The following is a 26,534-nucleotide window of genomic DNA, read 5'->3' on the forward strand; positions in this document are numbered from 1 at the left end:
TTCATCTTACTTTTAACGGAATATTTTTTTAGTACTCAGACTCGGATATTTTTCTCGTTCATCTAATCATTCGGCTGGACATTATCAACGTTTCAGTGTTTTAAAATATGGCCGTTCAAACTCTTAAAACCATTTGTTCTTAACTGTACTTCATTAGTTCTGTTTTAAAGAATATCTGACGCTGTACACACGAGGAAAAATTATGGCTCTTCTGAGGTGTGTCTGAACAAAATAATAATGAAGTCCTGAAGATTAACCTTCTCTCATGTCACCACGACCGTGATGTCTACAAGCTCTATATCTTGGGGGATCAGTTTAATGAGCTCGCCTTGTTTTTCATTAGTCAAAGTATGCAGCTTTAGTCTCTTAATGAACTTGTGGACTTTCTGGAAAATGTTGAAAATGCCTTGGAATTCCCATGTTCTGGAATTTAAGAGGAGATCCTCCTTAATGATAGTTCTTTCGAATTGGCTCATATGCTCCCTTCCATGCCACAAATATTTTTAAGTGTCTTGAAACTTTTAATGCTATATTGTGCAAACTAAGACTAACTTTATGCATGTTAATATGCATTCTTTTCCAAGGAGCTTGAGGTAAATGATAATTTTAGTATACTTAATATTTGCGATTAATTTTGTACCCATTCGCATTTTATACAACCACAATTTAAGTTATTCTCATCTTTGGAATGTACCTAACGGAGGTGAAAATGCTTGGAAGATAACTCTCTCCCCCCTCCCCCGAATGAACCAATCTACCACTTTTCAAAATATGCTCAGCCGCAGTATGGGAGAATTATTCATTGCTATCAGAGAAAGTGCTGTTTAAGTTCTGAATCTTAACAAAAGTGTTTAAGCATATGGTGCCAAAGACAGAGAAATGAGTGCTGAGAATTTGTTAACTATATAGAGAAAGAACAGTTAAGCTTGGTTCTTCTGTATTTTTGTGGTACCACTACCATTTTCAGCAGAGACTTAAGACCAGACAACGTCTTGAGCTCAAGCCAGATTTTCTAATCGCTCTATCTCAATATATCCGACCGAGCTATTCAGAACTAATAAAAAGTATTCAGTGTAATGCTCGCTCAAAGGGTGCTTTTTGTTCTTTATATAATAGTTATTAAAAAATATAAATTACCATATGAAAGGATGAATTTGTATGGTATTACTAGATTTTATATACCCGGTGAATTTGGGTATGCTGTTTGGATAAAATTTTGTATTAAAAAATGTAGAACTGTCATTCATTTAAAAAGATATTTACTGTAATTTCTATTTGTTTAAGAAAAGACTATGAAAACAGTGTAATGGTTACTGCAGAGTTGCCAACTCTCCCGATTTTCGACCGCTCTCCCGCCAACCCGATTTACAATATATTTCTTCCGACTTTTTCTTATTCTTAAAATTTCTCACGATTTTTATAGAACTTGGCTTAATACTTTGTTATATGAAAAAAAAAAAAAAAGTGATTTTGGACGTCTGAAAGCAATTGAATTTTCTCTAAATTATATCTAAAACAAAACCTTGCGAATTAGATAACTTCTGCTTTGTGAGTGAGAGCATATACGTATCCAGAAACGTCGTTCTCCAGTTCTCAAATGAGCATCGTGCTCCACTGCGTGTCACCTGGTTAACCAATGAGGACAAAGCAAGCTGTTATTTGGATGTTCTTTAGTTATTTCGGTCATATTGTCCTAAGTTGTGTGAGTACACGTGCCTTCGGAAAATAGCTTTAGAAATTATCATCTTTTCTTATGTCCTGCGAGAAAGGTGAAATACTCGTGTACGTTTCAAAAATCGTACACAGTTGACTTTCTTTCCATTATTTCCTCAAGGAAATGTAATAAATTTGCAATGTGTACCGCCTGTCGTTGCGATTTTTCGATTTCGCATGGTGGAAGGGCGGATATTCTCAAACATGTGCGTACACAAAAACACAAACACAAAATGAGTTGTTTTGAAAAAAACGAAAAATTTAATTTTTATTGGGAAGCAAAGGACCAAAAAGTTATTGATGCAGTATATCTGTTCTCTGCCTTTTTACTGGAGCACAACCTGCCACTGAATGCATCGGATCACGCTGAAGCTTTATTTAGAAAAATGTTTCCCGATAGTGAAATCGCTAATAAATACTCAAGTGCAAGAACCGAAACAGGTGCAATTGTTAAAGAAATGGATTTGAAAAAAAAAAAAAAAAAAAAAAAAAAAAAACTTCAGTTATTGATTGCATTAAAACATCTCCGTTCTGCCTCTCTCCGGATGGAAGCAATAATACCGATTCAAAACTGTATTCAATTAGTGTTTCTTTTTTTAATCCAGAGTCATCAGAAAATGAGTGCAGTTTACTTTCTGTCCCCACTTTAGAAGGACATTTGACAGGCTTTATTATAGCACAGGTAATTATTAAAACTTTAAAAGAAAATATAGTCCCTCTAGATAATTACTTAGCACTTGGTGCCGATAATGCACCAGTATTGGTAGGCCTGAAGACTGGTGCTGCAGGCATCTTAAGAAAGGAAAATTCAGATTTGCAGATTATGAGGTGCACCTGTCACCTCTTAAATTTAGCAACTGAAAAAGGGGCAGCTTCTTTACCAATAAATGTGGATGAACACATTGTTGATATTTACTATTATCTTGAAAGGAGTTCTGGAAAAATTGAAACATTTCCAACAGCTGCATAACAGCAGTTTACAATTAGAAAACTTGGATGAAGTTATAAAATCAGCTAGGATTGACACCCAGTGGAGTTAATTGGAAAACTGAAAGATGCTGAGGGAATTTTAAAATATAGTGAACTGTCTAGAATTATGTTGGCCATCTTGACAGTTCCCCATGTTAATGCAGAGTGTGAGAGGATTTTCAGTGTTGTTGCGAAAACGAGGTCTAAATTTAGATCTAAAATTAGTGATGACGCATTAGAAAAACTTTTATTAGCGAAAGCAGGCCTACGTGGCAATTGCTATGAACAAAATTATGAAGTTTCTTTCTTAAAGAAAGCAAAATCTACCACTGTTTATAACATTTGTACAAAAACTGATTAAAGTTTTTTTTTTTCCCCGTTTTCTTAAACGATGCAAGTAATAAAAATGTTTTTTATGTGTAAGGTATTTTTGTGTTGCTTGCATTTAAGAATTAGTTAGTTAATTCATTATTAAAAACTATATTTTCATCATTTAAAAAGTATTTTTAACATTGTGAAAAATCTCCCGATTTCTTAAAAAAATCTCCTGATTTTTGAGTGTCATAGGTCGGCAAGTATGTATACTAGATGAGAGCACTTTCTAACCTTTTTCAGTGCTATGCATTATATTATCATTTCTATTTATGAGCTAAAGTTCCGAATGGGGAATAGCGTAAAGCTTTAAATCGCATGGGAAGTCTTTATACATGAAGCCATGTTAACGAAAAAGTCTTTATGCAGTGCCATTATATCTGTATTAAATTTCAAATTTCTCTTTGAATTCATTTGCTGAAGTTCCGCCTATTTGTATATGAAAACATGGAAAATACATTATTGTGATCAACAACTCAGTTAATGTGATGAAATTATTACAGAATTCATTTTTAACTAAAGTTGCCAAATAAAAGATATTCTCTAAGTCAAAATAGTAATAGATTAGGAAAATTGCCAGAGAAATGTCGCTAAGGGAGCGATTTCAGTCGACCATTTAAAATTAAGCAAAAAAGCAACCTTAGTTTGACGCAGATTTTCGATAATTTATATCGATTTTGACAGCCATCACACCAGAAATCTTTCTTCTTCAAGATGTCAGATGTCTTTCTTCTTTATTGGACCCTCCACAAAAATTAGTTGTGCAGAATGCAAAGCTAAATGGTAGGAAAAGAAACTGCTACGATGAAATTGTATCGTAAATTAACGTCGCTTGGACTCTTATTTAATACAGAAAAGTTAATTATTTAAGCATTTATTCACTACATCGCTTGTGTATAAGTATTTTTCTTAAGCGACAGTACTTTTTATTTTACCACGACTCTAAATACTTGAACTGAAAACTGTAAAGAGCTGGAAGAAGTTTCATTAGTAATTTAATCATGAAATCCAACTATTGTTACGCACTGCTGAGAGATTGGAAATTTTTTTCTTGGGCAGTATTTTTTGCTCTTCATTAAAGTTTCTAAGTAATGCCGGAAATAACCGCAGAATAATTTTTGCGATGTTTTTGGAAGTATTTTATTTATTTTGTTATGAAAGAAATCGTGTAAATCTGAATTAAAGGAGACTTCTTTTCGAAGTTGTTTAAATAATGTTCTAATCATATAACCACGGAGATCAGGATGATCTCATAGAATTCTTGGCATAAAATTTGAACGATTCGCAGAAGACGACATGCGCCATTTATAACTGGGTAGCAATGGGATGCGGTAGGGAAAGTAGGGCGACAGTAATGCGAAAATTAGTCCTTTGCGTGATATCCATAATGAGGCATTTCAGTTTGCCTAGAAACCAGTGTTAACTCAGGTTGCTATGCATATTTTTGAAACGTTTATCTTAACCTAAACGTTTTTTTGGGGGGCGCGGGAGGAATTGGGGATCAATATTTTTTCGTAAGTGCCTGGAGCAGGAGGAGATGTCTTCTAGTTAGTATACTGTGAGTAAAGTTTTTACATGCTTATAAAATTCAGTATTTGAAAAGGGGAGGGGCTAGTAGCATTGTTTATGAAAAATATTTGCCTTAGTGCGATTTTTCTGTCCATTGTTAGGTACTAATTACTCATTAATATTAATAGGTACTAATTACTCATTAATATTTGTTAGTGCCAGTCTGTGTTTGCACTAAATATTTAGATTTGAAAAAGCTTTTTTTCCCTCCCCTTTCTTCTCTTAACCCAGAGCATATGTGTATTTTAATTATGAGCGATTTTTTTTCTGCACTAATGGAATATTTACGCATGTCTTGTGTTTAATCTTGCTTTTGTGAATATTGCTATTGTACTCCCTCTGAAATCATAATTCAGTTTCAAATCGTATCTTTCTGTTTCTGCCCAAAGTAATGTTTAAAACTTTGTTTTTGTTTTCCGTAAGTTGGATGCTAAAAACTTCTAACATATGTATGTTGTCATATTATCGTTAGCCCAGAAGGGCTATTAATTTTAAAACGGCATTTTACTTCGATTCACTTTTCGATCACTCGGTCATAGCGCATCTCTATTGCGTAACTACTATCGTATAAAACAAGCAACAATTGCAGATGGTTTATCTTTCCTCTTTGTCGGCGTTGCAGTTCCTTGGAGACATAACCGATAATAGACGATTTCAGAAAAATTGGATAATTTTGAACATAATGCATAGTAAGAATGCGTGAAACGAGAGCAGATTATGCCAAGCAGTAGGCCGCCACCGTAAGAACACAGCTATTCAAAGGTGTTGGCAACAAAACTTGCTGCAAAAGGTACTCATTGGAGGAAGACGAAGATGCGGGAATGCGAAGCAAGATCGGTTGATTGTGCTACAGATCTGAATTGCCCCAGCGGTATCATTGTCCACTATCCAACATACTACAGCCTTTTCCATACCACCTTTGGCACCTTCCATCTCATGGCGCATGGTAGAAGCGGCGATGCGCTCACAGCGTCTTTAAGACGTCTGTCTTTAAGCCTACAACAGGCTGGAGTTGTATCGTAACCGATCATCATGGCTGCCAGCCGACTGGCATCGCATGATGTTCAGTGATACATCCTGCTTCAGTCTTGAAACAGACGAAGTCACGTATGTAGTATGAGACGAATAAAGATGCAAATGCTATGGTGGCGGGGCCGTTTCGTCGGTAGGTAGATGAGCAACTGCTCAGCTGACTTGAAGAAGCTAGAAGATTGAAAGATACGGTAGAAGAGAGATTAGGCTATTTTGCACGCAAAACTAGTAATGGGAGGATATTAATTTGGAATGGATGATTCGAAATTGAAGGAAGGGGGTTAACAGAGTGAATGTGAAAAATAATTACAGATTTTAAGGGAGTGAAGCTTAATCAATAAGAGTTATAAATAAAAATTGGTAAGATGCTTGTCGCTGTAGTGGTTAGCATCACTGATTGCCATTTCGAAGAGCTTGCATTCGAATCCCAGAGAAGGCATGGATGTTTGTAAATGTATAGTGTGGCAGGAGGTCACTCTAAATATGCGGCGAGCCGAAAGTCCTCTCGAAAGGTTGGGGCTAGGGAAAGAGAGGTGGCAGACCCTTGCTCTCCATCGAAATTGGGGCGGAACTGAGCTAAATCACAATGTCACCTGTAAGGTGACCACCTTACAGGTGACAGGTGTATACTTGCGTTCCTTGCCGCGAGGATTTTCGTGGGCTTGGCTGACAGTAGGTCGGTCAAGTGAGCATTAGCAACAACAACAGAAGTAATAAAATTTTCTTAGCAATGAGTACAATTTCAATCAAGAAACAGTCACTGAATTAAGTTTAAAGTTCCTCAAATACCTGCAGTCGTTTCAGATAAAAAAGCCCTGTTTTCCAACAAAAATTAATTACATTGACCATTATAACTTCATGTAACATTTGCCTTTTGAAATTGCAAGTACACAAAAAGTTTATTGATGCTATGAGTGCGAGATTTGAGTTTTGATAGGTATTCAGTAAATATGTTATTCCGTTTCCTAAGTTTATTTTATCCGAAGACACTGTGAATATCTCTGAGATTTTTAAAGAAGTCCAAGATTTGTGATTCATCGTAGTTGGTATTAAAATTAAAAAGTATATTATTGCTAGTATTTTATTTTTGTGTTAAACTGCAGCTGCGGAAAATCAGTAGTGGATCTGTCTTTGAAGTTACTTAATGCGTTTCTCGAGGTTTCTGGGAATTCCGGCATTTGCTATCTGAGTCAGGGTTTTATGAAACTTCCAGATATGTTTGGTTTATTTTGGGGGGAATTTAGGACATCCTTATAGGAAGAAAGGTGTTGACTTTGACAGTTACTGCTTGTCTGTGTAATTTTGAACACTTAGCTCAGCGTGGCTGGAAAAGCAACTCTGACGATACGCTAAGTCTTTCAGGTTATAAATTTCCTCGACTTTTTCAGTCTGAATGAGATGAATTAGAAATAGGGCCTTCGGCGCTGTAGTGCGTCGTTTGATTAATTATGCAAGCTTTTGCTCAGAAAATCCTCTTTCGATTGAAGAGTTTGTCTAATCTCATCCTGATCGGAGTTCGAAGGAAGTCCTCTATTGACGAACTTATAATGTCGTCATTTAGAGGACTTCCTTCGAAAAATATAAACGACCTGTTGTAATAGGTCTTTTGTATTTTACTTTTATCAGATAATATTCAATATTGTTTTGCCAAAACAAGGCGGTCAGGTCGTATGGAGTCTGCCGGAATATTTTCAGTATCTCAACTTTAATTTTCCCCCCAAATTTAGCGTTAGTTTTGTTAGCCAATTTATTTTAAGGAAGTCTCCAAATTTAACATTACCGAGTTTCACCATTGTGGATGGGACAGCCAATAGTTTAGTTTATGGTACTTCTGCAGTCTTGTTCGATGAACCAGCATTATCAAGAATATTAAATTTCTTATTAGTTTCTAGCACGCTAATTGAGTTTTTCAATGAGAGTTTGCTTAGTGATTTAATGGGGCTTTTGAAAACCATTATTATCATCATTTTCATTATTTTAAACATTAGTTTTGCGTTTAATTACTTTAGTATCAATTTCGCTATTACTTTTAAGATTAGTTTTGCGTTTAACTGCTTTAGTGTCCGTACTAGATTTGCCTTTTGAAATTGCAAAACTGCACTTAACTCTCAGATCCGCTGTTTCTTTCTTCATATCTTTTTTATTATCTTAGGCAGCTGTATAATGGTCGGATCATTTTCTGCAGTTGACCGCTTTTGCTGAAATAACTTCAAAGAACTTTTAGTACTATCGATCTGCAGTTCAAGCTCCTTTCCTGCGATCATCATTAGCATCAGGAGTGGCCTTTCCCGTGGAGGCCGTTCTAAAATAACTTTCAGTATGTGCTAAATTCGTAGAGACGCTAACGTCCGTACCGTTAACTTTATCGATAGTGTCAGGCAGAAAAACATCGATAGTGTCAGTCATAGCGAGCAACCTACACGCAGTCTTGGAGCAGATGACCATCAGGTGTGTGTGGGGAGGGGGCCAAAGCTAGCGGTCCCAATCAGCCTTTGTTATACAGGGGCACACAGCCATTAGCCCGGATGTGGGGTAATATCCCTTATGACAACAGGTCGACCCTAGTCATTCTTTATACAACTTTTAACATCTCAACGATATGGTGATTACATTGTGCGGCCATCTGAGTTTACCTTTCATGCCACACCATCCTGGAGCCATTTTCCAACAGGATAATGCTAGACCCCATATGGCTGGCATATCTCTGGACTGTCTTCGAGCTGTTGATTCTCTTCCTTGATCAGAATGGTCGCCAGACCTTTCGTCAATCGAAGGTGTATGGAATATAGTAGGCCGCCAGATTCGGACACCTCAAAATGTCGCAGATGTGGAGTAACAATTGAGAAATGCCTAGCACAATATACCGCAGGTGATATTAAGAAGAGTTTATTTTAGAAGTTTCCTATGTGATGCTGCCATTTGTACATAACGCGAAGAAGTGAGAATTATTCGTTTCCTGATGATAATATGATCGTATACTGCGTACAAGAACTTATAATATTTGATAAAATTCTGTGTATTGTTGGAGAAAATCCTAAGAGAAGCAAATATTATCCTGCAGCTCTTGAAACTTTGCTCTGTCATACGAAATTTGTGGTGAACGTATGTGATATAGGAAAACGAAGTCTCACAAAAGGTACTTCATGAGTGAGGTGCTGTATCGATCACACTTGATCTGAATAACATCAGTAGAGTTTGAATATATCTCGAAACAAATTACAAATGTGATGAATGATAGTCACTTTGTAAATCAGAATATCTGCATCACATATTTATATTTCAACTGAATAACCACAAACTCTGTGCTAAGTAGCAGGCCTTTTATGCTGAACTGGGATCAGATGGCACTATACATCGCAATGTACATAGTGAATCTCAGCAGAGGGGATGTATTACTTAATTGCATCCTAACTGTGGACAAAGTACGTATGCATTCCCTTGAAGGCAGCACAAGCATCAAAATAATGAATGACGCTATTCTGATTCTTTTCGGGAAAACTGTTCTTGCCCAGTGCTCTCAAGATAATTCTTCAGCAACGAAGGACTGAACCTCAACCAGTACGGTTTCTTCTGGGACTAGCAGTCTCATTATGCCGCGGTGTTCTAAGATTAGGTTCGGCTCACCATTCATCAAAGCAGCCTCAGTATGAGCCGCTGCATTATTTTTCTGCAGGATTGTGCCAACTATAATCACTTAGGACATTCAACAGTTCCTAAAAATTTAAAATGATGGATCATTGGATGTTTCCTGTACTCCTCTGATCTTCCTAAAATTTGTGAGAAAGAGAGACTGCGAGAACTTTCGTTGTGTCTGTGTATGATACTATTTTCACTCCAAAGACTTTTTCACGACTCGAGAGCAAAAGGTACCGTTAATTGTTTGTCAGACTGTCACTGATAACGATAAAAGTGCATTGACAAGAAAGCCTTTTATATAAATTGAAGAACAATCTGTAGTAAGTATTCCATATATTTATGGTGTCATTTTCTGTTTTCAGTTAGTGTAGAATCGCCCACTGCTTGACGCATTTTTAAGAATTGCATATACACGGTATAGATGTACACGTCGACCTATTTTCACTTAAAAAAAACATCCCAGAATTGCACAAAAATGGCATTGCGCACACTCTTGACCTTATCCATGTACACATCGACCTATTGTCACTTAAAAAGTCAAAGAAAATTGACAAAAATCCATTTCTTCTTACTCTTGTAAAAAGCACCAAACAAATAAGTGGGCGATTCTGCACTTTAGCAGCGAAATTGTTTCTAAGTGCGTATTAGCTAAAATCCCCATTGGAATTTTCCGGAAAATGTCACATTACATGTCTCATGATCTCTTATTTCTCTGAGACAAAATAATCTGTGATTCGAACTGTGTACTTCTCAGATTATTGCTATAAGTCCTAGCTAGTAACCTTTATCGCCTTACCAAAATGTCCCCAAACTGCCTGTTACCATATTCTAAAGATTAGCCAAAATTAATCTTTAGATTCAATTTTAAAAGAAAGCCTATTAACGCTAACTTGTTCAACATGTCATTCTTAGCTAGGAGTAAAAAACAGGATTTAAAAGTACTGGCAGAAGAGTTGGGTTTAATCGTGAGACCTGAATTTAAGATTGTTCAGTTGCATAAATTGATTACTGAAAGTCCCGGTTATGATGAGGAGTTTACTCGAGAACTACTGGCTGCGATTAGAGAAGAAAGGGAAAGAAAAGAAGAACGCGAAAGAGAAGAAAGAGAAAAGGAACGCGAAAGAGAAAGAAAAGAAGAGCATGAAAGAGAAGAGCGAATTAGAGCCTTTGAGCTACAAAAACTTCAGTTGGAAGCAGTGGCTGCAACAGCACAGCCGTTAAAAACTACGCAGTTACCTGAGCAGCCTTTAAAAATCAGAATTCACGGTGTCATGCCACGTTTCAACCCTAAAGAAGATGAAATAAGTTTATTTCTGGTGTTCTTTGAGCGTCAAGCTAAAATTACGAATATACCTGCTGAAAATCAAGTGACTCAACTTATTTCATTGCTGCCTCCTGACATTGTTCAGCTTTTTGCTAGAAAACCAGAAGAGGACGCGAAAAAGTATGAATATGTAAAAATTTTACTGTTACAACGATTTAAATTGAGTGCGGAAAAATTTCAACAACTATTTAATAAACACCAAAAATCTACTGAAAGTACTTGGTATGATTTCTACTATGAATTAAAGAAATATTTAGAAGGATGGCTTAACGGATTAAACATTAAAACTTTTGAACAGCTAAAAGATCTCATGCTGGTTGATCAAATTATAAAGCGTACTTCTCCTGATTTCTAAGAACATTTTATGGATGAATGGACTACCATAATTTCACCTACTGAGATGGTTAAAAAAATTGAAGATTTTGAAGATGTGAGAAAAACAATAAAACCGAAATTTTCTGCCAATCAGACTGAGAATATTAACAAAGGATCATTTAAACCTCGTTATGATAATTTTGTGGAAAAAATAGAGCATCCGCCTCATTTTAAGCATTCTGATAAATGGAACGATTCAAAATACCAGAAAGATCACCGACAAAGAAGTCAATTTCAAAACAAGAACCAAGAAAATTTATATGACAAAAGGTATCGACCACGTTGTTTCGAGTGTGGATCATACGAACATTTTAAGCCTTCAGTGTCCTCGCTTAAAACCAAATGAAAAGATAAATTGCGTATCTTCGAATGATGATTTGTTAGAGACATATACAATTAACGGTTTAGTTAATGGGCATGAAATGCCTATTCTTCGAGACACAGGAGCTACTGTTGATGTTATTTCTCGGAAATACATAGATAACGCAAAAATGACTGGAGAACATGTCTGGGTACAATATCTTTTAAATGACCATTTAGTGTGTCTACCGTTAGCTGAAGTTGAAATTGATTGTGAACTTGGTCGTATAAAGACAACGGGAGCTGATGTTACAAGTGATCCGAGGAGATACGTATTGGATAACAAAACTGCTCAGTTGTTCACAGATAAAAGAGGTCTTAAATTTAGAAAAGATAAATGCAATTTTGATACGATCTCAAGTAAAACGATCTCGTGAAAGAGATCAAAGTAGAGACATCAAAATGAGGAAGAACTGTCTGTTATTGAGACTGATGAAGATATTTTGTGGCAAGCTAATGAGGAAGACGAAGAAAATAATTAATGTTAATTCTAAGGAATTAATTGAATCTCAACATCAAAGCAGAGGTCTAGCCTCTTTGCTTAGCGAAGCTAAAAGTGAAAATTTCAGCAACACAAATGATTTCAAAGTAAAAGAAAACGGGTTGTTGGTGGAAAGGAAAATTGATAAAAAGGGAAATGAAAGGGAATTAATTGTTATTCCTGAAAAATATAGAAATCAAATGCAGAACTATACATCTTTGATACAAAACCAAACAAATAATAGTGCTAAAACTCAGGGTAAATTGGTCAATATTCACCCTCCTAAATAGTCAAGTTTCTGCCAATGCGTCATAGAAATCTGACAGTCTAAGCGTTCACCTCCTGGTATGAAAACTGAATTTATTGATATAAAAGTTGACTCATCTTATTCACCTTCTATGGATAATGTATATAATTATTCCCCTACAAGTTCCCCAGTTCGTTCTTCACCAAAAAGCAAAGATGTGTCTGATAGTTTCTTAACAGCAGATCAAAGAACTTCTGATAAAAGAACTCATAAAGGTGCTTCTAGAGCTAAGAAATTAAAAATGTGTTCAGAATCTAAGCACGCGTTAGAAAACTTAGCAAAGAGGCATAAACCTGATAAAGGGTATTTAAAGTTGCCATATTAAATGAGAATGCAAGTAACAGATAGGAACAAAAGTTCATCTCGCAATGAGCGAAAACTATCTGAAAAGAAAGAATTTACAAATTTAGCCGATTCTCAATTAAAAATTCTAGATGAACTGTTAAGTTCTGCAGTTGAGATGAAGTCAAGGAGAAGCTTTTAAAGGAACTAAACAGACAAGAGCGAGTTGTTGAAGAAGTAAAACTGCCGCAAAAGCCTCTATTACATTCTCCTGATATCAGTAAGGAGTTTATTTTGCAAATTGATTTTTCAGACTCAGGTATGGGTGTCATTTTAGCTCAAAAAGATGAACGACACAATGAACATCCAATATTATACCTCAGTAAGAAGTTTACAGAAACTGAAAAAAAGTACCAGAGAAAAGGAATGCGCCGCCATAATATTTGCAGTAAAGAAACTTCAATGTTATTTAGACGGGCATACTAAATTCCTCATCATAACCGATCGTAATCCCCTAATTTGGCTCAAAAATAATGCGAGTCTAAATCCACGACTTACGAGATGGGCACTAGTACTACAACCCTACAATTACACGGTCGTTCATCGAAGTGGTAAAAACCATAAAAATGTAGACGCATTAAGTCGTCCTCCCTGGCCTGATTAAATAATTTATTTCCCTATATAGATTTAAAAAAAATTGTTTTTTCCTCTCTTCCTTACTGTATATTATTATATTATATGTAATATTTCAATTATGTATTGTGTTGATATTCTGTTGTTTCGAAAAACAAAATTGTAAACTTTAATTTATAAAAATATATAAATATAAATCTGGAGGGGGGGAGAGGGTGTAATATTTTGTTATTTAACAAGTAACTATATTTATTATTGAAGTGGCAACGCCATATTTGTATGATGTAACCGTTGCTCAGAAACTTAAGAAATTGTGTAAAATTTTGAAGTTTTACCAGCTAGTAGATGTATTAAAAATTTGTAACTAAAGGACTGCATTCAAATTATCTCCATAAACTAAAAATAAAATATGTTTTACTAAGAAGATCATCTGTTATTTTGTCAATTGTTGCAAAATACACTACTACACACTCTTGTGTGGTGCAGTGAGTGGGGCGCAAACAGCGGGACTTGTGGCATGTAGCTCTATCTCGTGAAATCTCTAAAATTCTTCATCTCATTCCATCCATGCGTTCATGGATACTTATTTTATCTGGTACCTTAGAAAATTTACTCAACACTTGCGAGAAACACGGTGATTGACTTGATGGAGTACCATTACACAAATCGTCGAAAACCCCTCGTGCGCTTATATTCCCTCCAATCAGAGCTCCGCGGGTACGCACGTGTATGTTACATATTTGACCCTGAATTATCTGCTTAATTCTTCGGCGGCATAATTAGTCCCTCTATTTCAATATTTTTTTAAAAAAATAGACATAATTTGTAAATCCTCGTAATTTTGCGCACGAGTGTATACGTACTTAATGCTTATGTATGCGTATATATGTGTATGCATATAAACATATATGTATATCTGTATCTCTGCGTAATAAGTACAATAAACTACAAAACAATTTATAGTTTATTATATTTATTTGCATAAAATCATGTCATAACATTACATTAATCCTGTAATATATAGCATTCAAAATATGCGTGATACGGTAATTAGGAAGATCACGAAACCCTACACGCCCCCCTTTTTTATCATGATGGAATAACTATTTCTTCTAAATGTCAGAAGCGATTGACCCAATTTGAGGTCATGCCTTGTTTCCTAATTTTCGTGATTTCTAAACATTTATAGCAAAATCAGGTAAGATTATGGTCCGGATATAGCTAAAATTCCGAATTTATGAAATGTAGACACATTATTTTCCTCAAATTTAATTTTAGAACATATATATATATATATATATATATCATTCAGAAATTCATTATTTTATGCTTTAATAAACCCACAATTGTGAAAAAGTATAACATCATTGGCAAGCTCTATTCATTTGATCTTTTTGCTAGCGAACACTTTTTTTAGACGTTTAAGTCTTTTTCTTTGCATAATTGTCTTCAAGACCGCCCTTTTTGTTAACTCGGAAACTGTTTGAAGTGTCAATCACCCTCCGTTCTTGCACATTATGAAATAACAAGCGTTGAGAACACTTGCTATTTCATAATTGCACAGAACGAAACTGTATAGTAATGTTCTTTGTTTCAATGAGAGATTTCATTTTTTATTTTATAAACAATATCTTAATAAGATGTCAAAGAAATGTGCCATGCCAATATGTCGGGCCGTTCCTTGACTGCAAGCTACAAAACAGACATTTAGCGCCATCTTTCACTAAACTGGGTAAAATTCACTGTTGCAATTTTTATTTATTTTAAAGAGCAAACTGTTAGCTGTCTTCTTGCAAACACCACATGAAATCACGTGTTTCTTTTATGGACACCGCATACTACCTGATGATGTCTACTGGTATATCCTCCATGGATGTGGGCCCACCAGCGGCCGAGCGTAAAGTCTCTGAACACTGGTAGTTCGGTCCGAGGTTCGAATCTCGCGAACGGGCTGGCTACATGGGTGTTTTCGTGGTTTTCCCCATGTGTAACGTGTATACGAGCCATTTTCCCTTAGAAAGTCCTACACGAAGGCATCCCTCCCCTTAGGCAGATAGCCCTAGTGTTCTTTGCCATAATTAAATACACCACCTCCATGGATGTGAGCTGTTTGTTCCTTTTCTAGAAGTGTCTTCTCAGAGCGTTTGAATGATTACGTTGTCGAAAAAAATTATTTTATTTAGGAAGTTTCGTTAGCTAGCTATACTTCCGTGTCTGAATGCATTGAAAAATACGTCAGTCAGTGAAATGTTATCGATTTGTGACCGTTTCTGTGTAAATGTCAAGTGTAAGAAATTGTTTCAGGCTGATATACTATTTCCGTCGATAAACCGTTACAGGGAATAAAAGAAAAAGATGAATTCTACTGTTAGTAGTAGACTACGAAATACCTTCATCCAGTCATTTAATTCGTGATGAAATTTATGGATTGTTTAAAGACAGTGAAGATGAATGCCTAAAGAGCAATATTTTTCTAAATAATTATAGGAAAGCGAATTTGAAATCGAAAATCTACGATTGCAAAATAACTGTTTCAAAATGACGATGCCGTTGTATTTTTCCCCTCCCCTCCATATCGGATCAAAATTCTAATGAAACAAATATGAAATCGGAATAAATTCTTAAAAGATTTCACATAAATTTTGTCTCAGTTGTTAAACAATTTTGTGTTCATTTTGGCTGTGGAATATTGTTCAAAACAATACAACCATTTAAATGTAACATGCCTTGTTATGGAATTTTACTATCACTCATGATGTAATTTCGACAAAAGAAACAGGAAGTGAAGAAAATGTGGCTTCCTTTGTTAAAATTTAATTGCACAGATTATTTTTCTCTTGCATCATTTTAAATCTCAATAAAGCGTGCAAAATATTAATATCGCAAGCACAATGAAATTTTGAAGAATTAATGTTGGAATAAACTGTCAACTGTTAGACATTTGTAGGTTCATTAATTATTCCCATTATGTTGGTTCTAATTATTTAAAATTGGATGTATTATATGGTAATAAAGGTTCTGATCATTATTTGGTGTCAACTTGATTCACATAAGACTTTCATGTCCGATGAGTCACTCATTTGCAAGTATTGGAAATCTTCATGCGTAATGGCGTTGCTTGTACAACACATTGCATTTTGGTTGATACAAAAAAATATTCCTAATTCGAAAGTGCAAATCATCCTTATTTTGTTATATATATGTGAGTTATAAAAATGATTCAGATTTACTAAAAAATTAAACTTAATGCAAACTGCATATATAGAAATTGTGTGAAGCGGTTAGCATCCGTAGTGTTGTACCGGTTAAGCAAAAACGTATTTCTGAAGAACTGTTCCTGTTCAAAATAAAAATGAGGTTTTAACCATCGAAGCCAGTTGTGATTTACCCTCCAGCCATTATCTACGCACCAGTTTTTCGAGCATGATTAAAAAGTGGTTGGTTTCAAAGGTCTATTGACGTACAAATGAAATTATTGCGTATGTACATATGTAATAATTTTGAACATATATATATATATATATATACTCGTATATTCTGTGTATGATTTCTTGTTTTTAATAAGTAATTGTATAAAATTATTCATAAGTGAAATAATAAGATATTATGGCCAATTTTCAAAGTAGATCTTATGTAAATAGTGATAATTATATTTAAAAATAACACTGCAATTAAGGTTTTGATACTGAAATTTTAAATGCCTTGCTTGTTTTGTTAGTAAATTCTTTCTTTAAAACGGATGATTTCACTGCTTTTAATTTCTTGCTCAATGTGCGTGTCTGAAACAAATTTCTACGTAAAATAAATTTGGCATGTGTAGAAATTCAAAATTTTGTTTCTCTTGATCTGCATCTAATATTTAATGCATTTTTGTGTTTCATTCACTGATTTTTCATTGTTTTACTTACAGGTGAATGGCATCGATCTTAGGCACGCCACCCACGAACAAGCAGCAGCCGCCCTAAAAGGTGCCGGCCACACTGTCACAATGCTGGTGCAGTATCGTCCAGAAGGTAGGTTCTTGTGCTTTTTCTTAACCTTTTACTATTTCCATAGTTTGGCATAGAATTGAAGCCGCGTGGGTTGCAGTACCCTTAAGCCATAAAGCAGTTACAAATGTTGCCAGAGACGGATATAGACGGATATTTAGTTCTACATATTTTTGTAATCTGTACCTCAAAATTACTTAAAATCTCAATCCTTTCATTATAATATACTATTTGTAAAGTAAATATAATTTCGCTATTTTCTTTCACGGTATAGCAATTTTTTTGGCATGTAGTTTACTTCTTCCTAGTATAACGTCAACACTTCGATTATCCGAATTTTAAAACCATGTGTGGTAAGTATTATTGCAATAAAAATATGGGAATATTGCAGCGACCTTGCAGGATGCAGGGTACTTCAGCGCTTTACGTACTTGCGGGGTACTTCAGCGCTGGCGAATGTTGGGAGCATTTCCATAAGCAATTACCAATTAACTGCAGCGGTACTTTTTAATGTGGACTTTCTTTTAGATTTTTACAAAATACTTGAGTTTTACTTCTTGAGATCTTCGTTAGTGGAAGAAAACTGAAATAATTTCGTTTCTGAGACGTTGGTAACATATTCTTCCATTCTGTAGAAATACCATTCAGCGAAACGCATAAAATGAGTCTCGTGTACGTATTTAAAAGGAACTCATTTTTCATGTACTCCCCCCTCCGCGATCGACTTGCTTAGTTGCAAGGAAAGCAGACGCGCATTGTCCTCCCCCCCAATATGCGTCTGATAGGTTTATTGCAAAGAACACTTGAATAGAATCTGAGAAGAGCGTTATATTACGATAAACAGTCATAGCTGAATTACTTCATCATTGCTTATATGTCGCGCTTCGCTCTTCTGTTAAAGCAATCTTTTGTGCGTGAACGCATTAAAGCAGTATGAAGGTGCGACTTTCACTCGATTTGAAGTTGTAAAAACTACTCATTTCTAATCTGTCACATGAGATATTTGGCAATTACCGTGAATGCAATACCCTTTGAAATACCGCTTAGCGAACGCATTTCTTAAGGGTTGCTGGAACCCAAAAATATTTCAAAAGTGTTGATTTCGGATTTTTGCATTTTCAATTTCTTTACGCTTTTTTCTTTCTAAAAATACCATTATTTAATCTCTATGAAAATTAGAATTGTAAAAAATCTAGTTTTAATTTGTCATCAAATGCTTTGATGAATGAGGATTTTTACATAAAGATGCGTTTTTCTCCAAACATGATTTTTTTTTTTTTTTTTTTTTTTGTACTCGATGTACCTTTCCTCAGAAACTACTGCTCACAGGTATCTAAAATTTTTATGGCTTATTTATTAGGTTTCGTAATGCTATTTACTGAAATGAGCTTTTTGTGCTAAACTAAGAAAGAAAAATTAAGAACATTTTTTTTTTTGTGTGTGTGAGAAAAATGCTAAATTTTACTATGCCTAACAAAGTATTCTGTAAATTACTCTAAAATTCAAAATGTTTCAAAAGCTCATTTTAGTATAATCAGATGGGTATACTTTAATTACACGAAAAATTTCAAGGGTGTATCTACAGCAGACTTTAAGAAAAGGTACATCGAAAATGGCCAATTTAACATTTTCAGTATAGGGGTTTCTGACACCCCTCAAGTCATCCATGAGTATTGAAAATTATTATCGGTCGTTTTTGTTTGTTTCGTATTATCGTACGAATAATATTGAGGCAATAATGCATTTTTAAAATTTATGCAAGCGTAATATTTACATTTTGTGAAAAAATGGCTTTATCGCAGGAAGATACTGAGTGATTCAAATTCGAAAATATGAAAGGAGTACATTTCGCAATGCGATGTGTGTGCCGAAATCGCATGTTTATGTGGTGTAGGGTGTTGTTGAGCGGTAGGAAAAAGATTCTGTTGAAATGATGACTTCCCCCGTTCCAATTTGAAGCAATATGCATTGCTACGCTAAAGCCGGGTTTTCCGATTTGTATTTTGTTTAGAACGATTCGTGAGCACCTCCTTCCGCAGTGTCTGAGATAAAATGCACATCGTCGTGCTCCGCCTTTCTGTAACAATACATATCACTCGAAATCCGCTCCGGGAATGATGATTTACGCCAGTATGAGATATCTTCCTAGAAGATGCTTTTCGGAATTCTGTGAATTCTAAATTTTTCAAATATTGAATTTTTCTTTTTGCGAGTTTCGTGTTACAAACAAAAATCCGCACAGTATGTTCTCGCGTGAAACCGTGTAAAAGCGAGGAAGCATTGATTAAAAATAATTATTTAAATTGCACTTATTACATAATAGCGTATTTATATATGGCTGTAAGGAAAGTTTTCCGCCAAAAAACGTTTAAGAAAGTTCAGGGGAAAAACACACACACACACACACACATGAAAGCGGTACCTTTAGCGTGGGTAGTTATCACTACTCAAATCTGTGATTTTTCTGCCAACGTTTTGGTAGTTTTTCAAAGCCTTTGGCCCAGAACCTTGGTAGCCATGAGTCCAAAAACAGATTAGTGTCATTTCGAATGTCTGTGCAGAATGGAAGTCAGCACCAGGAAAGATGTAACTACACGTGTGAAAAAAGGTAGAAGTCCGAAAGAGCGGTATCGAGGATATATGTTGGATGTGTCAAAAGATCCCATTCGAGTCCGTACAGTCTAGCCGGCGAATGCAAACACGTGTGGTCTTGCATCATGGAATATTACATTTTGTGCTTTGCGACACTGCCGATGGGCTCTTCGAGTGCAGACCAACCCCCTTTTAGGCCTGTGTTGTTGAAGTAAATCCACTTTTCATCGCAAGTGACGAGCCGGTCCAGAATTTTGTCTTTGCGTTTATATTCGCGCAGATTAGTGCAGGCCCGAACACGTCTGTCCGTATCTGCTTGATTCGACTCATGCGGCACCCAACAACCAGCAGTTGAACTTGTACGTCAATTTTATGCGATGCATAGCGCGACTAATGAACTTGGCACTAACATCTAACTCTCAAAGCTCTCCCGAGTGGTTGCATATACTGACCTTCTTCCACACGTTCCACAAAATTGTTTGACAAAATATGATTAAACACGCCTACGCGAACTGTTTGCGCAGACGATATTTGGGGTGGCGAGAAACTTTCGTTAAAACCAATATTTTATGTATTAAAACGATAGTATATAATTATTTTAAAAATAATAAATGTGTGCCAAAATAAATACTATATTAATATTATATTTGAGATAAAATGGTATATATTTTTTATTTATGTCGAAATTCAGTTTTTGAATTTATATTAAAATAATAAATGTATGCAGTAAGTACTATAAATATTAATATTTTAATTGAGATAAAATGGTATGCATCATTTTTTTATTTATATTAAAACTCATAATTGAATAGTTACGTCTGTTTACTGCTTTATATTTTCGCTGCAGTAATAGATCATCTGTTCGGAAAACAAGAATTTTAAAATTTTGGAAGCTCGCTAAGTAGTGCCGCTTGGCCTGCTAATAGCTTCCCCTATAGACAGAAAAACTATATACGACACTTGAAATAGCTGATTTTATTTAGCAATGTGTATTTTCGGGTAAATGGATTCATTTATAATTTTTTCAGAAATATTTACGAGTTCGTTTGGCCGCTTTGCGATATAAGCTCATCATAAAATCACCATCAGATAATGTGTGCAAAAGCAGCGGGGGGTAAAGAATTATTGTTAGGAAACTGGTATTAACCAGTGTTTTCTCTTCATTGTGAACCGATAGGCTAAAGGCTGTTCATATATTTACGTATACTAGCAGTGTTTGTAAAAACACTTGAAATGTGAAATAAGCAGTTTTACGTGTAAGGATGCGACGCTTAGTTTAATTTTAAATGCTTTGCTATTAAAATGGTAATTATTTTTAAAGAAATTACTATAACGCAAAAATGAGTTCTCAAAATAGTGCAGTTCGTTTTGCTTATGTTCAGTTATTACTTCATTGATTAGCGGCTAACAGCTGTAATATTTTAACGGACGAACCTTTTTGGTCCCGTCCAATTTCGTATACATTAAATGTTATTTTATACTGTTATAGTTAACTTCCAGAGGTATGAAAATCGGATATAACAAACTATACGGACATCTTCGATTGAAACTTCTGTGTTTCTCATGTATTTTGCAGAATTTCTGCAAATTTAAACAAAATTGTAACTAATAAAAAAATCATCCACGTTTAAGATGTTAGGATCCACATTCCATCCGTGAATGGAAACTTCTTTACGTTACTTTTCTTTTCCTCCATTTTTATTTGTTCTCAATAAATGCTTCTCAAGACAAATGTGAATCCTGGAGAAAGAGGACACAAAACCGTATCTTAAGACATATGAGGTGTTAGTGACCATTGAACCAAAGAACGTGAACGGATTTTCTGATTCCATTCAAATACACTGACAAAACTCTATTGAAGTTTGATGCTATGATGAAAGTTTTGAAATTTTGGCTATTTAGGGGAAGTAGTGAATCTTTTGATCTTCAAGGTATACACTTGATTCATCTTTTGGGAAATGAAATTTTGTTCCTTGTAGTTTTGTTTTGTTGGAGAATATTATTTTTGTACTCTGAACTTAAATAAAAGTTAAATTTTCAATATTTTTTGTTATTCATTTTTAATGTTTTTATTATTATCGGTAAAATAATTATTATAAACGTGGGGATGGGAACAAAAAATTGAATAAGTGTGCGTGATGATAATTTCAATAAAATTTTAATATGATTTTCTTCAAATTAGATTCACTTTCTTTTGGTAGAATGTGACAGTGCTCGTCACCTTTTTTCTGAGATTCATCATTCAATATTTACACTTTGGGGGGGGGAATCCATTTTTCTTATCGAATCAGATGTAACGAACTCTCGGTTATAGCTAGTCAAACTTCCAATCTCTTGAAGTTCATTATAGGAGAGTTCGACTGTATTCATAAATTTTTTTTAATAAATTTATTTTTTTAAGCAGTCATACTTTTCCTTCTTTCTTACACAATAGTACTTTATTCCTTTTTCATGTGACAGTTAAATTCAAAACTCATTATTGTCCGCGAAGTTTCTGAAATCAACACTTTAAAGGAAATAATTTGTAAATTTGTCTCATGAAATTCAACCAAAAAAAATCAATAGCTCACGTTTGTAAAATTGCCATTTACCCTATTTTACTCGTGAACAGCACTTTTTCTTCCCCCCCCCCGTACGATTGAGGATAAGTTTGTCTTTCTCTTGAGAAATCGCTTCTGGTTTATTTGAAATACGAGACGTGTATACCTGAAACATCTTTCTCCTCCGTAAGGACTTTTTTATCTTCCTAAATTCGTTTGTCTGTGGAAGTAACTGGGAAAAAAAGATGTGAAACTCGTCATGTTATATTCCGGCTTTAGTCACGTGCTTCTTGAGATGGGGTCAGAGGCCCTTCTGAAGAGTGCAGAAAAGAAAACAGACTAGCCCACGTTCTGTCTCCGCCTTTCTGAGAGTTTGAGAAGCTGTTCTTTTCTTAGAACTTCTCTTAAACTGATTGAAAGTATATCTATACAACAGTGATTTCCTTTTTAGTTTAATTATTAATAAATGTTTGCCCACCTCTCTGGAATTGTTTCCCCAGAATTTTTATTATCATTAGTTGTGTATATTATCTCGCGGATCAATGGGTCTTATCGGATTTGATTGTACTGGGGCTAACTTTCTGGAAACTGGAATAAAACATCCGTAACTCCATAAACTATAAAAATATTATACTTTCTAAAACTTTATAAGCGAAAATTTGGAAAAACGTGTTCATGCGATTAAGGTTCTTTTATATTGGATTTAAATATAAATATTCTGTTTAACATCGGCATTGAAGACTCAATCGACCTACTTTATACTGATAGAGCTGCCGAGGTTGCCAAAGCTGTCTTTAACAGCTTCGAAGCTATATAATTGCACTTTGTCATAGACACGACAATAAATATAAATATTGGTGATGGCTCTTTTCATGTTCCCCAGTTTATCTACTTTGCCATGAAATTTAATATGGTTTCTCACGCTGTTTTAATTAATTCTGTGTTTTCTTTTTATATAAAGAGATATTTCTGAAGAACTTTCTTTTAGAGCTACATTCACAATGCTTACCAGAACTAGTTGTTCTTTTGGGAGGTTTCTTCATCATCTCTTCATAAGTTTTAAAGAGAAGATAGAAGTCTGTGATATTTTCTTGTATGTTCATTTCATGCATGAAATATGTCACCCATATTTTGTAATAAGCGAGAGACAATGATTTATTGATTATGGAATTTCTGTCGTTTTAACTCCATAGTAATAAACTTGAGTTTTTCAAAACGAATTGTTATTATACAATTGTTTAGCCAAGCAGAATTATCTATACGTATTAAAAGAATAAAGACGTTATCTTTTTATTTCAAAATAATCCTCTCAATCCGAATAAAAATTAACATCACTTTTTTTCGCCAGGGTACTTAGATTAGCGTTATTTTACTTGGGATCAATTTTAACGCTTTTGTTACAACATCGTTTTACTCCTTTAAGTATGAAAGTTCGTTAAGTATTTTTGCCGATACTCTATAAATTGAGTAGCTTAAATTAAATTTGGCTTAGTGTTTTATTGTGAATAAATGGCTGTATTCCTGCGATCTGTATACGAGCAATGATTGCTTGTGCTAAAGACTGTTATGTCTGATTAAAGTAAATTACTGGTTTTGTTTCAATAGTAATAATCGGATATTCAACTCATATTATGACCGAAATTTTTGTTCCCATTTGTCTTGGTTATTTATTTATGACTTTTAGACATGTAATAGGGAAACTTAGGGGTAGTGGTTTGATCATGTACTTCATTGCAGTCAGAGGCGACAGTATTATCCATATCATATCAATTACATTTCCATTGTGGTGTAGTATTAATGCTTCAATGGTGTGGTGTTGAACTCCAATGAAAACTCTAATGATGGAACACCGCATGAAGATTTTGGCTACATACAGTCAAATAAAAGGCTACATACAGTCAACAAAAGAAATAAAAGGCTACATACAGTCAACAAAAGAAAAACCTATATCCTCCTTTTTTTTTTTTTTTTTTTTTTTTTTTTTTTTTTTTTTTTTTGTTCAAAAAGTTTCAATATCTCTACATTTTACGTGCATGAGCAATACGTGGCTCTCGAGCCTGCGTTTGAAACAATGCCAACATATTAATATTATTTTTAAAATAATTAATTCAACTTAACTACTAATGAAAACGTATTCGGAAGTTAAATAATAATAATATTCATCTTATGCTCTCGAGACCATCCTTGTCCATATTAATATTCAGTTTCTTCTTCCTTTATGCTACCATAGCACATCGTCAATATTTCTATCTTATTGCTATCAGTTATGGAGGTAGGAAGTAAGATGGAGTCGCCCTAAACAGGTTTCTCCCGTACCCTGCTCTGAGGTACCCGCGATCCCTGCGTGGTGACCAAAACATTGGGTCATTTACCATTAAGTTCAATGGGTTTTGACGCGATCGGATGTAAATATTTTGTAATTACGTCGTAAATATACATATAAATGTATATATTTTCTTTTTCTATATATGAAAACAACATATTTTTAAACAACATTTCATTCTGAATGGAATTAAATGCTATACTTTTCGCAGAACAGTTTTCTCAGAATGGTTTAATTTGAATGAAATATTTTCACACGTTTTCGTTAATTACATTAGAAAAAAAAATGTAAGGTAATTCGATTTTATTCGGTTAAGGTACAAAAATTAAAATCAAAGTTTATTGTATTATTAATATTAAAATTATGCATTATTTCGTTTCTATTTATAGAGCTTCTTCCTAAAATACTTTTTTAAATATGACATGATTTTTTGGCTGAGGCATCTTTTAAATCGAAAAATATAAGTCAATTTATAATTAATGCTCTATTCGGTTCATTTTAAACTAGAAATTAGCGAAATACTTTAAATAGTACTTAACTTTCTCTGAACATTTCTGAAAGGGAATAAAATAAGGATTTTTAAATGTATTATTTAAAACTTGTAACTGAGTTATTATAAAATGTAAGGGCAATAATTCTTTTAATTATACTTATCAGAATTTTTTACCATTAATTTCAACAATACATATTCCAAAACTCTTTATTACTTTCTTAAGTGTGCATCTCATAGCATTTGCTTTACAATACCTTTTAACAGATTGCTTTCCAGTACGAGCAATTCTTGCTTAAATAGTTTTATAACGTATTTGTGAACAGGATTTCAATTTATGTTTACAATTCAATATTAAGGTTATTATGTATTTAGATAACATTTATAATCATTATAAATTAGATACATTTAATAATTAGATTTCTTCACAGTTGTTCATAAATGAATAAATTCTTCATTTCAAATACATTTATAAATAATTTAATGAATATTTATGCATTTTGTTAAAGGCAGATACATGCTTTTTGCAAGCAAACGCATAAATACTCAGACATATTTCATATTTTTCATTTCCGGCATGTGCAAATCTTTAACTTCTGTGCATTTACTATATTTTGTTTTTAATTAACCCAAATAAGTAAAACGTGTAAGCCCAAAGGGATTATTTTTCAGATATATAAAATTAAAACGATGAGTTTAAAATGAGCAACAATAAAGCCTCTCCTCTAAAAAATTTTAAAAGGTACATGTTACAATAATATATGGATGTGAAAAAAATTTATTTAAAACATTTTGGCGTTTGGAATATAAAATAAAAGTAGCGAATACTCTATCAAGGGTATCGAAAGACTTGTACAATTTTAAAGGTACCGTAAGGTATTTTTCATTCTTTAAGCATAACATTTTTGTTAAAATTTATATTTTTGTAGTTCAACAGCTTAGAATTTTATAAAACAAATTCATAATCAAAATCGCTGTTGTTAGTTATCGAAAAATAACCAAGATGTGATTTTTGCGTAAATGTCACTAAACTATACAAATTCTATTATCTATCACACTATGAATGTTTCTTTCATGTGAAAGTGCCCCTTATACGATTCGTATGGAACTGTCGTGTGTCGAAATACTATCAGAACACTGTCAAGCGAACTTCTGAATGTAAACAAAGAACTCCTCATCTGGTGACCGAAGCTTCGAAGCAGTGCTTCACTTCTAGTGCCGGTTAGCATACGTCAATTAAACTTAGGTTTTTCCACAGCTCCAGCTATGAATACGACTAACTCTCCGTGCTGTATATGCGAAAGGCTCATCCATTGCTTATCACGAGGAACTTTCCTCTTTTAAGTAATATATCATGATATGCCAGGATTAAGATATGCCACCTCACACGTGCTAGATACAGGATGCGGCTTTCCCAGCCGAGGCGCCTGAAGAAGTGCCTAAGCCTTCTAGTGCCGGTTGGCCACTCCTTCCTTTCTTACCTCCATGCTATCAGTCTCATCTATTGCTCCAGTAAATGATTTCGTGTCTCCAAGGTTAGTCTTTCT

General features: G+C 34.3%; 1 protein-coding gene across 7 annotated transcripts in view; it reads left to right on the forward strand.

Moving 5' to 3' along the window:
• The window catches only part of LOC118184470 (disks large 1 tumor suppressor protein-like), a 711,253-nt gene that overhangs the window by 654,327 nt on the left and 30,392 nt on the right, over positions 1-26,534 (forward strand). For all 7 annotated transcript variants that reach the window (XM_085819058.1, XM_085819059.1, XM_085819060.1 and 4 more), the window contains one exon: positions 16,964-17,066. In XM_085819058.1, the coding sequence (XP_085675184.1) occupies positions 16,964-17,066 (103 nt within the window). The remainder of the gene's footprint in view (positions 1-16,963; positions 17,067-26,534) is intronic.

This window comes from Stegodyphus dumicola, chromosome 6 (assembly GCF_044657685.1).
Source record: "Stegodyphus dumicola isolate Sdum_Otavi_A_Nest chromosome 6, ASM4465768v1".
NCBI lineage: Eukaryota > Metazoa > Arthropoda > Arachnida > Araneae > Eresidae > Stegodyphus > Stegodyphus dumicola.